The sequence below is a fragment of the Xenopus tropicalis genome, chromosome 5 (genome assembly GCF_000004195.4).
Source record: "Xenopus tropicalis strain Nigerian chromosome 5, UCB_Xtro_10.0, whole genome shotgun sequence".
Classification (NCBI taxonomy): domain Eukaryota; kingdom Metazoa; phylum Chordata; class Amphibia; order Anura; family Pipidae; genus Xenopus; species Xenopus tropicalis.
The window spans coordinates 2,556,057-2,572,347 of record NC_030681.2 but is presented as its reverse complement, the minus strand read 5'-3'; the positions used below and the strand labels follow the sequence as shown (position 1 = coordinate 2,572,347).

The following is a 16,291-nucleotide window of genomic DNA, read 5'->3' as shown; positions in this document are numbered from 1 at the left end:
CTCTCACATCCACACCCCACCCTCTGGCTCCTCCTCTCACATCCACATCCCACCCTCTGGCTCCTCCTCCCACATCCACACCCACATCCACACCACCACCCTCTGGCTCCTTCACCCACACTCAGAACCCCTCACCTCATTGGCAAGCAGGAATTGCCCCAGCTCTGTCAGTTCAATGGGTCCAGGTGCCACGGCCTCCGTTGTCATCATTTCCTCCTCTGCAATAGAGAGAGAGAGAGAGAGAGAGAGGCGCCGCCTGGGCATCAGACACGTGGCCACACAATCTAAGACACTCACATTAGGAATAGGTATAATGTCTGTAACACAGCGCCACTCCTTACCATCGCCATCGGCCTGCCCAGCACTGTGCCCAACATCTGCCCCAGATGCACAGAAATCATTGCTTTTCCTGGCGATACAGCAAGAACCTGCAATAGAGATGGTAAGTGTTAGCGAATGGGAGAGGCTGCAGGGGCGCGGGGCACGGGGCGGGGCACAGGTGAGATACACATGGGCACCGATGGAACAAGAATGGGTGTGTGTGGGATAAGATTATAGCAAATGGTGGGTGCCCCCCAACTCAGCAAGGGTTGGCCAAAGAGCCTCATACCCCACACAAGCAGAGGGCGTAAGACTCACCAATCAAATCCACCACTTCCCGGGTCAGCTGCCTTACTAGCTGCTCCTCCAGAACCTCTTGGCACTCACTGTCTTCCTCCGTGTAGTCCTCCTCACTGCAAGTAGAGCGCAGTTATAACCTCTAACCAGCCCGTTACTGGCTGCTCCCACCCCTATTTGCTCATTGGCTGTAAGTAGGATTAGCCCCCTTATAGGGAACCCTCGCTGTACTTACCTCACTACAGTTCTCTGGTTGATACTCAGCCATTTCTGGGAAAGTCTCTGTAAGGGAAGCAGATACATCACAGGGCTGAAAACTGTATGTACTAACACAGGGCGCAATGCAGAATGAGGCCACAGTGTGGCGCTGTGCCGGAACAGAGAGACCCCACAGGGGCAACAGGAATATTCTGCTCTTCACCTTATGCCAACAACCAACGCTACAGGGTCTCTGTGCTGCCTTCCTATGGCACAGATTTGGCAAGGGCTGCCCAATGCACATTAGCTCTGGGGGTGCCCACTTACTGCAGGGGGGGGGGGGGGCCACAAGACCTAAAGGAAGATTTCCTCAGGCTCCTGAACCAATTAACCCTGATTATTGTACAAGAGAATGCGTCAGTCTGAGAATTCGTTAGTGTCTATATGGCGCCTCCTACCTGGTACAGATAAATAATCAGGGGTCCGAGGATGGGGCAGACCAGGCTCTCGTACTTCTCTGCGGGGCAGGAAAGGATTAGCGGCTTCACAAGGACACGTGCACCAAATGGTTAAGGAACGTCACAGGGAACTGGGAGCCCAATGGAGCAACCCCAGAGCCCTAGTCTGTATAACTGCCCCCCAGCCAGCAGGGATTGCTCCCCTCTAGTCTGTATAACTGCCCCCCAGCCAGCAGGGATTGCTCCCCTCTAGTCTGTATAACTGCCCCCCAGCCAGCAGGGATTGCTCCCTTCTAGTCTGTATAACTGCCCCCCAACCAGCAGGGATTGCTCCCCTCTAGTCTGTATAACTGCCCCTCAGCCAGCAGGGATTGCTCCCCTCTAGTCTGTATAACTGCCTCCCAGCCAGCAGGGGGCGCTGTGTGCCACTCAGTGGGACTAAACCAAAGGATATGTAGAATTAATCGGAGCCTGTAATCAGGTACATTGTCCGCGTTGGTGAAGACAGAGCTGAGCAGACGAGACGCCAAGTCAGGAACGGAGTAGAATTCGTGGGGCATGGAGGGGCCGCAGTGTCCCAGTATCTGGCAGCTAAATACAAGCAAATGTAACATAATGGGATGGAAGTGGGGGGGAGAGAGGACAATAAGATCCATAGAGCAGAGGGAAAAACCCCCCTGTATGGGCAGATAGCAGTAGGGAGGGGCAGTAGGGAAAGCGGCAGGGTGCGTCGGGCAGGAGAGGGGAGCGGCAGAGTGCGTCGGGCAGGAGAGGGGAGCGGCAGAGTGCGTCGGGCAGGAGAGGGGAGCGGCAGGGTGCGTCGGGCAGGAGAGGGGAGCGGCAGGGTGCGTCGGGCAGGAGAGGGGAGCGGCAGGGTGCGTCGGGCAGGAGAGGGGAGCGGCAGAGTGCGTCGGGCAGGAGAGGGGAGCGGCAGAGTGCGTCGGGCAGGAGAGGGGAGCGGCAGGGTGCGTCGGGCAGGAGAGGGGAGCGGCAGAGTGCGTCGGGCAGGAGAGGGGAGCGGCAGGGTGCGTCGGGCAGGAGAGGGGAGCGGCAGAGTGCGTCGGGCAGGAGAGGGGAGCGGCAGAGTGCGTCGGGCAGGAGAGGGGAGCGGCAGAGTGCGTCGGGCAGGAGAGGGGAGCGGCAGGGTGCGTCGGGCAGGAGAGGGGAGCGGCAGAGTGCGTCGGGCAGGAGAGGGGAGCAGCGGGGGCGGCACAGAAACCACGTTGGCACTCACCAGTTATCAAAGAGAGAAGCAAAGAAAAACTGTATCCTGCTCAAATTCGTCTTAGCGGGCAAGTCACAGTCTTCTATGGCTGATTGGCTGGTGCCTGAGGAGGACAGAGAGGCGGAGTTATTCAGGCACAAGACACACAGAAAGCGGGAACATTGAATTCAGGGTGCACACACAGACCAGGAAGTGGGCACAGAGCCCCCCGTACCCATGAGAAGTTTCCTGTCCATGGCGAGCATGTTTAACGACTTGCAGAAAGTGTCGCCCATTTTGCCCATGACTTCCGGGAGGTACAGGTTATTCATTGTCCTGGAATAAAGAACAGCGGGGGGTAGTGAGGGCCCACAGGCTGGGGGGGGGGGGGCTGGGATAATAGGGAAAGGGGTAGGTGGGCACACACTCACCTGATCAGCGCCAACAGACTGTCCAGGACTTTCAGCAGCAGCCGGGCACCCGGGTTGCGCAACAGAGGCGCCCCACTGGCGGAGTAGCCAATCACAAACCCCCCGGCTTTGGCTTCCTCGGGATCAGTCGGCCACTGCGAGCGTTTGACCATTCCCAGCAGCGCGAATGTGCACAGGGAGAGCTGGGGGAGAGCAGAGGGGTCTTGTGTGTAACAACAAGTAACATGAATCCCACACCCCCAATCCACAGACATAAGGAGACACTGCTCTGGCGCTCCGTGCTCCATACCCAGCAGCCCCTGCAGGAAACAACATGACCTTCTGCACTATATATATATATATATATATGATCCCAAAACCCCTCAGTGACTGCTAATATTCTTATCATTTACAGTAGGGGGTACATTATCCCTTATAATACATGAGTGATACTCAGAGTTCCCTGTATAACTCAGCCTGCAGCCTTGTGCCTTTATATGGGGGGCACAGAACCCCTCAGTGACTGCTAATATCCTTATCATTTACAGTAGGGGGTACATTATCCCTTATAATACATGAGTGATACTCAGAGTTCCCTGTATAACTCAGCCTGCAGCCTTGTGCCTTTATATGGGCACAGAACCCCTCAGTGACTGCTAATATCCTTATCATTTACATATGATAGACATGTATTACATGTAACAGAACTCACATATAACTATATGGCCAGTATAAAGAAGGATACTGCAAGTATCACAACCTCATGTCTATGTTGGTACCGGTGCCAGCCCGGGTGTAGCACAAAACTGAAGTATATGGAAACAGGTCTCCAATTACTCTGCTCTGGGTGCCAATAGGTTGTTACACAGACTGACCTGGGAGCGACTGGGTGCACCCCGATCTTCCTCTTCCTGCTGATGCATCAGTATATCCGCTCCCACAAAGTAAATGAACTCGTCGGGACCAGAAAATGCTCTGTATAAATAACAAGAATGGAATGATCAACACCAACAGCCCCTGGATAACCAACCCATAAACACGTCGGTGCCATTAGTACAGTTTGGGCCTAGGGGGGACTGACCCATAAACACGTCAGTACCATTAGTACAGTTTGGGCCTAGGGGGGACTGACCCATAAACACGTCACTGCCATTAGTACAGTTTGGGCCTAGGGGGGACTGACCCATAAACACGTCGGTGCCATTAGTAAAGTTTGGGCCTAGGGGGGACTGACCCATAAACACGTCAGTGCCATTAGTACAGTTTGGGCCTAGGGGGGACTGACCCATAAACACGTCGGTGCCATTAGTACAGTTTGGGCCTAGGGGGGACTGACCCATAAACACGTCAGTACCATTAGTACAGTTTGGGCCTAGGGGGGACTGACCCATAAACACTTCACTGCCATTAGTACAGTTTGGGCCTAGGGGGGACTGACCCATAAACACGTCGGTGCCATTAGTACAGTTTGGGCCTAGGGGGGACTGACCCATAAACACGTCGGTGCCATTAGTACAGTTTGGGCCTAGGGGGGACCGACCCATAAACACGTCGGTGCCATTAGTACAGTTTGGGCCTAGGGGGGACCGACCCATAAACACGTCGGTGCCATTAGTACAGTTTGGGCCTAGGGGGGACTGACCCATAAACACGTCGGTGCCATTAGTACAGTTTGGGCCTAGGGGGGACTGACCCATAAACACATCACTGCCATTAGTACAGTTTGGGCCTAGGGGGGACTGACCCATAAACACATCACTGCCATTAGTACAGTTTGGGCCTAGGGGGGACTGACCCATAAACACGTCGGTGCCATTAGTACAGTTTGGGCCTAGGGGGGACTGACCCATAAACACATCACTGCCATTAGTACAGTTTGGGCCTAGGGGGGACTGACCCATAAACACGTCGGTACCATTAGTACAGTTTGGGCCTAGGGGGGACTGACCCATAAACACGTCGGTGCCATTAGTACAGTTTGGGCCTAGAGGGGAGGACTGACCCATAAACACGTCGGTGCCATTAGTACAGTTTGGGCCTGGGGGGGACTGACCCATAAACACGTTGGTGCCATTAGTACAGTTTGGGCCTAGGGGGGACTGACCCATAAACACGCCACTGCCATTAGTACAGTTTGGGCCTAGGGGGGACTGACCCATAAACACGCCACTGCCATTAGTACAGTTTGGGCCTAGGGGGGACTGACCCATAAACACGCCACTGCCATTAGTACAGTTTGGGCCTAGGGGGGACTGACCCATAAACACGTCGGTTCCATTAATACAGTTTGGGCCTAGGGGGGACTGACCCATAAACACGTCGGTGCCATTAGTACAGTTTGGGCCTGGGGGGGACTGACCCATAAACACGTTGGTGCCATTAGTACAGTTTGGGCCTAGGGGGGACTGACCCATAAACACGTCGGTGCCATTAGTACAGTTTGGGCCTAGGGGGGACTGACCCATAAACACGTCGGTGCCATTAGTACAGTTTGGGCCTAGGGGGGACTGACCCATAAACACGTCGGTGCCATTAGTACAGTTTGGGCCTAGGGGGGACTGACCCATAAACACGTCGGTGCCATTAGTACAGTTTGGGCCTAGGGGGGACTGACCCATAAACACGTCGGTGCCATTAGTACAGTTTGGGCCTAGGGGGGACTGACCCATAAACACGTGGGTGCCAATAGTACAGTTTGGGCCTAGGGGGGACCGACCCATAAACATGTCACTGCCATTAGTACAGTTTGGGCCTAGGGGGGACTGACCCATAAACACGTCGGTGCCATTAGTACAGTTTGGGCCTAGGGGGGACTGACCCATAAACACGTCGGTGCCATTAGTACAGTTTGGGCCTAGGGGGACTGACCCATAAACACTTCACTGCCATTAGTACAGTTTGGGCCTAGGGGGGACTGACCCATAAACACGTCGGTGCCATTAGTACAGTTTGGGCCTAGGGGGGACCGACCCATAAACACGTCACTGCCATTAGTACAGTTTGGGCCTAGGGGGGACCGACCCATAAACACGTCGGTGCCATTAGTACAGTTTGGGCCTAGGGGGGACCGACCCATAAACACGTCGGTGCCATTAGTACAGTTTGGGCCTAGGGGGGACTGACCCATAAACACATCACTGCCATTAGTACAGTTTGGGCCTAGGGGGGACTGACCCATAAACACGTCGGTGCCATTAGTACAGTTTGGGCCTAGGGGGGACTGACCCATAAACACGTCGGTGCCATTAGTACAGTTTGGGCCTAGGGGGGACTGACCCATAAACACGTCACTGCCATTAGTACAGTTTGGGCCTAGGGGGGACTGACCCATAAACACGTCGGTACCATTAGTACAGTTTGGGCCTAGGGGGGACTGACCCATAAACACGTCGGTGCCATTAGTACAGTTTGGGCCTAGGGGGGACTGACCCATAAACACGTCGGTACCATTAGTACAGTTTGGGCCTAGGGGGGACTGACCCATAAACACGTCGGTGCCATTAGTACAGTTTGGGCCTGGGGGGGACTGACCCATAAACACGTTGGTGCCATTAGTACAGTTTGGGCCTAGGGGGGACTGACCCATAAACACGCCACTGCCATTAGTACAGTTTGGGCCTAGGGGGGACTGACCCATAAACACGTCGGTGCCATTAGTACAGTTTGGGCCTAGGGGGGACTGACCCATAAACACGTCGGTGCCATTAGTACAGTTTGGGCCTAGGGGGGACCGACCCATAAACACGTCGGTGCCATTAGTACAGTTTGGGCCTAGGGGGGACTGACCCATAAACACGTTGGTGCCATTAGTACAGTTTGGGCCTAGGGGGGACTGACCCATAAACACGTCGGTGCCATTAGTACAGTTTGGGCCTAGGGGGGACTGACCCATAAACACGCCACTGCCATTAGTACAGTTTGGGCCTAGGGGGGACTGACCCATAAACACGCCACTGCCATTAGTACAGTTTGGGCCTAGGGGGGACTGACCCATAAACACGTCGGTGCCATTAGTACAGTTTGGGCCTAGGGGGGACTGACCCATAAGAGGGAGGCCAATACAAACCTTTGGGTTTTCTCTGAGACGCACCCGGAGACCAATGGGCCGATCAGTTCCTCCAGGAGGACTTGCTGCCGGTCGTAGCTCTTGAACTGGTTACTGGCCAGAATCAGCGCCTCCATCAGGGCACATTTGCCCATCTGGGTTAGAAGTTGCTCCTCCCCCAGCAGGGCTGTGACACGGGCGTGCAGTTGCTCAAAGTGAGGCTGTGAGGGATCAGAGGGGGGAATTTAACATGGAGAAGAGGCAAAGCTTTGCCCATGGGAGCACCAAGGGGCGGAGTCTGAGCAACCAGGGTAGAGAAGCATCATGGGAGGAACCACTACTAATTCTGTCTCCTGGGGGGCCGTGTGGCACTGGGAAACAGACCATCGCCCCCATACGGCACTCACCTGCACCAGCTCAGGGTAATCCCGGCACACCTTGATAAGGGAGGAGTTGGCATGGCGGCGGACATTCATCTCTCCGCGGGACTTAGACACCTGCAAAAGAGAGGGGCACTTGGTACGGGACACACAGTGGTACCATTTCCTACCCATAAACCCCTTCACTGCAAGGGCCGGTCTGGCAACTGTTAGTACCCAGTTGCAATATGAGTTGCAGTATGATTGCTGGTGTTACTCAGTGTGCATCTTGTCGCATGTATGTGGTCCTGGAGCAGCAGTTCCATGCAGCATTTACTTGTGAGAGATGCAGGTGGGTTTTCCTCTTGGAATCTGAGGTGCAGAATCTAAGGGGGGAACTGGCAGCACTGAGGGCAGCTGCAAACATGGGGGAGAACAGGAGGCTCACTGAGCAACCACTGGCAGGGGCCGGTGTAGTGGGGGGGGGAGAAGGGACAGTGGAGGTTAATGAGGGAGACAAATTTGTAACAGTTAAGAGGGGCAGTAGGGGACACAAGGGTAGGGGGGCTGGTTCAAAGCTTGTACAAACCAACAGATTTGCCGCGTTAGGTGAAGATGCTGGGGAAGGCAGCTCTGAGCTGGCGTGTATGGAGCGGGCTGACTCTCAGAGCACCCTGGGAGCCGGCACCTCTAATACAGGTGGGGGGAGTAGTGCTAGGAAGGGAAGGCAGGTTATAGTTGTAGGGGATTCAATTATTAGAAAGGTGGATAGGGTAATTTGTCGCAAAGACCCTACATGCCGAACTGTGTGTTGCTTGCCTGGTGCTAGGGTTCGGCATGTGGGGGAACGAGTGGACAGATTGTTGGGAGGGGCTGGGGAAGACCCGGCGGTCTTGGTACACATAGGTACCAATGACAAAGTTAGAGGAGGGGGGGAAGCCCCGGCGGTTGGGGGTACACATAGGTACCAATGACAAAGTTAGAGGAGGGGGGGAAGTCCTCAAGAACGATTTTAAAAAGCTAGGTGCGAAGTTGAGGGCGAGGACTTCCAAGGTAATTTTCTCAGAGATATTACCTGTGCCACGAGCAACATTAAGAAGGCAGCGGGAGCTCAGGGAGATTAATGCGTGGCTGAGAGATTGGTGCAGGGAGGAGGGCTTTGGGTTTCTCCAGAACTGGGCTGATTTCTCAATCGGCTACAGGCTCTTTGCCAGGGATGGGCTGCACCTCAATGATGATGGGGCAGCTGCTTTGGGGGAAAAGATGGCTAGAGGGTTGGAGGAGATTTTAAACTAGGAGTGGGGGGGGAGGGTGCAGCGGGAAATTCTGTGGTAGACAGGATAGATGAGGTAGTGGGCATAGTAAGGAAAATTGGGGGAGGAGACTTGCTTCGGGATACTGATAATGGCAGGGAGGCCCATAAGTTGTTTACACGTCATTCTCACGCCGGAACCAGTATTAAATGTATGTTTACCAATGCAAGGAGTCTGACTGGTAAAATGGGAGAGCTGGAGGTACTGGCGTTGGAGCGGAAATATGATGGGATTGGTGTTGCTGAAACTTGGTTGAATGAGTCTCATGACTGGGCTGTTAATATTGGGGGGTATACATTGTTTCGGAGGGACAGGGGCAATAGGAAAGGAGGAGGAGTGTGTCTGTTCATTAAGCACGACTTAAAAGCAAATATTAAGGAGGAAGTGATGGGGGTAACAGAGGGAGCTGAATCCTTATGGGTTGACCTTCTCACAGATAGTAAAGAATCTACCAAGCTAATTGTAGGGGTATGCTATAGCCCCCCTAATGTAAGCGAAGAGGAGGAGGCCCAGCTCCTGTTGCAAATAGAAAAGGCTGCTAGTTTGGGGCAAGTGATAATAATGGGGGATTTTAATTACCCTGATATTGACTGGGGCAATAGTACTGCCAGGACAGTAAATGGGAACAAGTTTATAAACTTGCTGCACGACAACTTTATGTCACAGGTTGTTGAGGAGCCAACCAGGAACAATGCTATACTAGATCTAGTGATCTCTAATGACCCAGAACGTATAGCAAATGTGCAAGTGGTTGAACCCCTGGGTAATAGTGACCATAATGTTATTTCATTTGATGTTTGGTGCAGGAAACAAATTTACACGGGGGCAACAAAGACACTGAATTTTAGGAAGGCAAATTTTAGCTCCTTAAGGGCAGCGCTTCAGGGCATAGATTGGGGCATTATGTTTTCTGATAAAAATACAGAGCAGAAATGGTTGTCATTTAAAATGATATTAAATCATTACTGTTCTCAATTCATTCCATTAATAAGAAAAAGTAGAAGTGTTAAGAATCACCCTATGTGGCTTAACTCTGAGGTAAAGAAGTTAATAGGGAAAAAAAGGAAAGCTTTTAAGAAATATAAGTCAGAGGGGACAGTAGCTGCGTTTAATGAATATAAACACTATAACAAGTGTTGTAAAACAGCAATCCGGAAGGCAAAGATAGAAAATGAGGAGCGCATCGCGGCCGAGGCCAAGACTAACCCCAAAAAGTTTTTTAAGTATATTAATAGTAAAAAGATGCAGGTTGAGGGTGTGGCCCCATTGAGTTATAATAACAATATGGTTACAGCGGATACAGAAAAGGCAGATGTGCTTAACCAGTTCTTTTCTTCTGTGTATACAGTAGAGGAGCCAGTGGGCCAAGTCTCACCCAATAGCTTCACTGTTGCCTCAGCTCCAACTACACAGTGGTTGGCACAGGATATGGTGCTTAAAGGGTTACACACGATAAATGTAAACAAGGCACCTGGGCCAGATGGAATACACCCTCGGGTACTGAGAGAGCTAGGGGCAGAATTGCAGTGGCCCTTGTTTCTGATATTCTCAGACTCTCTTTCATCAGGTATGGTACCTAGTGATTGGAAGAAGGCGAATGTCACTCCCATATTTAAAAAGGGAATAAGATCTCAGCCTGGCAATTATAGGCCTGTAAGTTTGACATCCGTGGTGGGCAAGTTATTTGAAGGCTTGTTAAGGGATCACATTCAAAATTATGTAGTGGAGAATGGCATTATGAGCAGTAATCAGCATGGCTTTATGAAGGACAGGTCATGTCAGACCAATTTAATTGCTTTTTATGATGAGGTAAGTAAGAAGCTGGACAGTGGGGATGCAGTAGATATAATCTATTTGGATTTTGCCAAAGCATTTGATACCGTTCCCCACAAACGACTGCTTTCTAAGCTAAGGTCTATTGGTCTTAGTGAAGTCGTTTGCACATGGATAGAAAACTGGCTACAGGATCGGGTACAGAGGGTGGTTGTTAATGGCACATTCTCTACTTGGAGTAAGGTTCTCAGTGGGGTCCCTCAGGGTTCTGTACTGGGTCCACTTTTGTTTAATTTGTTCATAAATGACTTAGGGGAGGGTATTATGAGTAATGTATCAGTGTTTGCAGATGACACAAAACTCTGCAGACCAGTCAATTCTATCCAGGATGTGACATCCCTGCAGCAGGATCTTGACCAACTGGCAATCTGGGCAGCTAAGTGGCAGATGAGATTTAATGTGGATAAATGTAAGGTCATGCACCTGGGATGTAAAAATATGCAAGCCCCGTATACCCTTAATGGGACTGCACTAGGCAAATCCATAATGGAGAAGGATCTTGGAGTCCTTGTAGATAATAAACTTGGCTGTAGCAAGCAATGCCAGGCAGCAGCTGCAAGGGCAAACAAGGTTCTGAGCTGTATTAAAAGGGGTATAGATTCACGGGAGGAGGGGGTTATTCTTCCCCTTTACAGAGCACTGGTAAGGCCCCATCTAGAATATGCTGTTCAGTTTTGGTCTCCAGTGCTCAAACGGGACATTATTGAGCTAGAGAGGGTCCAGAGAAGGGCAACTAAGCTGGTAAAGGGTATGGAAAGTCTCGGTTATGAAGAAAGACTGGCCAAGTTGGGTCTGTTTACACTGGAGAAGAGGCGCTTAAGAGGTGACATGATAACTATGTATAAATATATAAGGGGATCATATAATAACCTCTCTAATGTTTTATTTACCAGTAGGTCCTTCCAACGGGCACGAGGGCACCCACTCCGTTTAGAAGAAGGGAGGTTCCATTTAAATATTCGGAAAGGATTTTTTACAGTGAGAGCTGTGAGGTTCTGGAATTCCCTCCCCGAATCAGTCGTACTGGCTGATACATTATATAGCTTTAAGAAGGGGCTGGATGGATTCTTAGCAAGTGAGGGAATACACGGTTATGGGAGATAGCTCTTAGTACAAGTTGATCCAGGGACTGGTCCGATTGCCATCTTGGAGTCAGGAAGGAATTTTTTCCCCTCTGAGGCAAATTAGAGAGGCTTCAGATGGGGTTTTTTGCCTTCCTCTGGATCAACTTGTAGTTAGGCAGGTTAGGTATAGGCATTATGGTTGAACTTGATGGACGTATGTCTTTTTTCAACCCAACTTACTATGTTACTATGTTACTATGTTACATCTGGGGCTTTGGCCTGAACAACACTGGCAGCAGGATAACAATAAATCTGGCCCCAATACAGATTCCCCGGCACGTTCCCAATCCCCAGCACTGCCCCCCAGCCCTGCCCCCCAGCCCTGTCCCCCAGCCCTGCCCCCCAGCCCTGCCCCCAGATCTGCCCCCCAGCCCTGTCCCCAGCCCTGTCCCCCAGCCCTGTACCCCAGCACACAGGTTGGACAGGTTACAGTTAGGGTGGGCTTGATATGACCTAACCACAGACAGCTGTGCAATGAGACTGCACCAAGAGGTGCGAGACTGCCTGTGTGTCACTTTGTATAGAGTGTAAGGAACAACCCACAGAGGGGAATATTGGCACCAGCAGGCGGCTCAGCTCTTGGCAACAAGGAGTATGAAATAGATAGAGTCCCACCCAGATGCCCCCGGGACTGGCACAGCAGGCTCCCTAATGCCAACCCAAAATAACTGCTCTGTTCTGCTGGGGCAACTCAAACTGCTTCCAGGAGTCACCTTCCCTTGGGGCATCTCCCCAGGGACAAACTGCCACTTGCCCAAACTGTAACCTGCCCCCCCTGTGCTTCTCTCTAACCCAAACTGTAACCTGCCCCCTGTGCTTCTCTCTAACCCAAACTGTAACCTGCCCCCTGTGCTTCTCTCTAACCCAATCTGTAACCTGCCCCCTGTGCTTCTCTCTAACCCAAACTGTAACCTGCCCCCCTGTGCTTCTCTCTAACCCAAACTGTAACCTGCCCCCTGTGCTTCTCTCTAACCCAAACTGTAACCTGCCCCCCTGTGCTTCTCTCTAACCCAAACTGTAACCTGCCCCCTGTGCTTCTCTCTAACCCAAACTGTAACCTGCCCCCTGTGCTTCTCTCTAACCCAAACTGTAACCTGCCCCCTGTGCTTCTCTCTAACCCAAACTGTAACCTGCCCCCTGTGCTTCTCTCTAACCCAAACTGTAACCTGCCCCCTGTGCTTCTCTCTAACCCAAACTGTAACCTTACCCCCTGTGCTTCTCTCTAACCCAAACTGTAACCTTACCCCCTGTGCTTCTCTCTAACCCAAACTGTAACCTGCCCCCTGTGCTTCTCTCTAACCCAAACTGTAACCTGCCCCCCTGTGCTTCTCTCTAACCCAAACTGTAACCTACCCCCCTGTGCTTCTCTCTAACCCAATCTGTAACCTACCCCCCTGTGCTTCTCTCTAACCCAATCTGTAACCTGCCCCCTGTGCTTCTCTCTAACCCAAACTGTAACCTGCCCCCCTGTGCTTCTCTCTAACCCAAACTGTAACCTACCCCCCTGTGCTTCTCTCTAACCCAATCTGTAACCTGCCCCCTGTGCTTCTCTCTAACCCAAACTGTAACCTGCCCCCCTGTGCTTCTCTCTAACCCAAACTGTAACCTGCCCCCCTGTGCTTCTCTCTAACCCAAACTGTAACCTGCCCCCTGTGCTTCTCTCTAACCCAAACTGTAACCTGCCCCCCTGTGCTTCTCTCTAACCCAAACTGTAACCTGCCCCCCTGTGCTTCTCTCTAACCCAAACTGTAACCTGCCCCCTGTGCTTCTCTCTAACCCAAACTGTAACCTGCCCCCCTGTGCTTCTCTCTAACCCAAACTGTAACCTGCCCCCCTGTGCTTCTCTCTAACCCAAACCCAATAATCCGGTGCCGTAGCACGAGGTTTCCCTGCGCAGGTTCTCATGTTGGGCCGGGATTATATTACTATCACTGCTGTGAGTACTTCAGAAGTCCAAATGATACACGCAGATCCAATTCACTGTTTCCTACCTTCATGTCTCCTGAAAGTGGAAATGATATTGCATCCAAGAGCTGCAGGGAAGGAAAATATCAGTCAGAATCAACAGCAACAGTGGGTCCTATTGGGCTCAGCTTCCTGACTGTGGGAAGGAGAGAGCCAGGGAAGGAACACAGAACTGGGTTAGAACTAGCAAACAATAATTACCAAAGGGGGTTTGGGGGTGGGGCTAAAGCAAATGCACCCAGACTGGCAAACTTAGGGTTCTGGCAAATGCCAGGGGGGCTGTAAGGTGCCACAGACAGTCACTATTTATTGGGCTGGGGGGGCTGTTTGTGCCTCTGGGTACTGGGAATGCCAGGGGGGCTGTAAGGTGCCACAGACACTCACTATTTATTGGGCTGGGGGGGCTGTTTGTGCCTCTGGGTACTGGGAATGCCAGGGGGGCTGTAAGGTGCCACAGACAGTCACTATTTATTGGGCTGGGGGGGGGGCTGTTTGTGCCTCTGGGTACTGGGAATGCCAGGGGGGCTGTAAGGTGCCACAGATACTCACTATTTATTGGGCTGGGGGGGGCTGTTTGTGCCTCTGGGTACTGGGAATGCCAGGGGGCTGTAAGGTGCCACAGACAGTCACTATTTATTGGGCTGGGGGGGCTGTTTGTGCCTCTGGGTACTGGGAATGCCGGGGGGGCTGTAAGGTGCCACAGACAGTCACTATTTATTGGGCTGGGGGGGCTGTTTGTGCCTCTGGGTACTGGGAATGCCAGGGGGGCTGTAAGGTGCCACAGTCACTATTTATTGGGCTGGGGGGGGCTGTTTGTGCCTCTGGGTACTGGGAATGCCAGGGGGGCTGTAAGGTGCCACAGACAGTCACTATTTATTGGGCTGGGGGAGCTGTTTGTGCCTCTGGGTACTGGGAATGCCAGGGGGGCTGTAAGGTGCCACAGACAGTCACTATTTATTGGGCTGGGGGGGCTGTTTGTGCCTCTGGGTACTGGGAATGCCAGGGGGGCTGTAAGGTGCCACAGACAGTCACTATTTATTGGGCTGGGGGGGCTGTTTGTGCCTCTGGGTACTGGGAATGCCAGGGGGGCTGTAAGGTGCCACAGACAGTCACTATTTATTGGGCTGGGGGGGGGCTGTTTGTGCCTCTGGGTACTGGGAATGCCAGGGGGGCTGTAAGGTGCCACAGACAGTCACTATTTATTGGGCTGGGGGGGCTGTTTGTGCCTCTGGGTACTGGGAATGCCAGGGGGGCTGTAAGGTGCCATAGAAAGTCACTATTTATTGGGCTGGGGGGGCTGTTTGTGCAATCTATTTTGTATCCCAGTCTGGACCTGAAAGAACCCACAATTTTTTTGAAAAAGACTTAACCTTTAAAAGAATTTTTGGAAAGTGTCAATGAGGATAAGAGTGTTGGCCAATGAGCGTCAGTGTGCACAGAAGAGTAAATAAGGGACAGGTTGCACCCACCTTGGACAGCACGGGGGGCACGTAGGAGCTCAGGCAGGTGATGAAAGGCATCAGGGAGGAGAGATTGGTGAGGACAAAGGACAGAATGAGAGGATCCATGGTCTCATAGCTGAGGACTTGTTGGAGGAGGCCGATACCCTCTGCAACTGGGAGCTCCTGTGCAGTATGGGGGTACATTGGTACATCAGTCATTGGCTCAGATCCCTCCCCCACATAATATTTCATCTTTTCCTCACCCCTACTGTTCCTGCTGAATTGAGCTTAGTACAAGGGAATCCCTATGTGCCATAGTTTTATGGTATCTCTCTGTACAGGCTATGGGCAAACTTAGGGGGCTGTTCCTGCTGAATTGTGCTTAGTACAGGGGAATCCCTATGTGCCATAGTTTTATGGTATCTCTCTGTACAGGCTATGAGCAAACTTAGGGGGCTGTTCCTGCTAAAATGTGCTTAGTACAGGGGAATCCCTATGTGCCATAGTTTTATGGTATCTCTCTGTACAGGCTATGGGCAAACTTAGGGGGCTGTTCCTGCTGAATTGTGCTTAGTACAGGGGAATCCCTATGTGCCATAGTTTTATGGTATCTCTCTGTACAGGCTATGAGCAAACTTAGGGGGCTGTTCCTGCTAAAATGTGCTTAGTACAGGGGAATCCCTATGTGCCATAGTTTTATGGTATCTCTCTGTACAGGCTATGGGCAAACTTAGGGGGCTGTTCCTGCTGAATTGTGCTTAGTACAGGGGAATCCCTATGTGCCATAGTTTTATGGTATCTCTCTGTACAGGCTATGAGCAAACTTAGGGGGCTGTTCCTGCTAAAATGTGCTTAGTACAGGGGAATCCCTATGTGCCATAGTTTTATGGTATCTCTCTGTACAGGCTATGGGCAAACTTAGGGGGCTGTTCCTGCTGAATTGTGCTTAGTACAGGGGAATCCCTATGTGCCATAGTTTTATGGTATCTCTCTGTACAGGCTATGGGCAAACTTAGGGGGCTGTTCCTGCTGAATTGTGCTTAGTACCGGCACATGAATTTATTTCTCTCACCTCTTTGGGCACGACCCGGAAGAGCTGGCTGGTGACGCATTCGCAGAAAAAGGTCATTGCTTCCCACTGTAAGAAGGAAGTAGACGTGGGGCTGCACAGAGCATCCCCAGGCTGAGCTGTGGGGACAAAGAGATCAGTGAACTATAAAAACTGATTTTATTGGAACCAGGAAACAGTTTGGGGCCAATGGGATTTTTGCTTTCATTTTGCAGCTTGCAGTATAAAGATAATTGCTGATTGGTTGCTACTG

The 16,291-nt window shown here is 51.8% G+C and overlaps 1 protein-coding gene across 2 annotated transcripts in view; it reads right to left on the bottom strand.

The window, feature by feature from the left end:
* The window catches only part of xpo5 (exportin 5), a 33,673-nt gene that overhangs the window by 3,047 nt on the left and 14,335 nt on the right, over window positions 1-16,291 (bottom strand). For both annotated transcript variants that reach the window (XM_031901602.1, NM_203781.2), the window contains 15 exon segments: window positions 16,042-16,157; window positions 14,997-15,152; window positions 13,554-13,595; window positions 7,341-7,430; window positions 6,955-7,154; window positions 3,764-3,863; window positions 2,910-3,091; window positions 2,714-2,814; window positions 2,509-2,602; window positions 1,729-1,865; window positions 1,275-1,372; window positions 854-900; window positions 640-734; window positions 342-428; window positions 136-218 (listed from right to left, as the gene is read on the bottom strand). In XM_031901602.1, coding sequence (XP_031757462.1) covers window positions 136-218; window positions 342-428; window positions 640-734; window positions 854-900; window positions 1,275-1,372; window positions 1,729-1,865; window positions 2,509-2,602; window positions 2,714-2,814; window positions 2,910-3,091; window positions 3,764-3,863; window positions 6,955-7,154; window positions 7,341-7,430; window positions 13,554-13,595; window positions 14,997-15,152; window positions 16,042-16,157 — 1,628 coding nt within the window.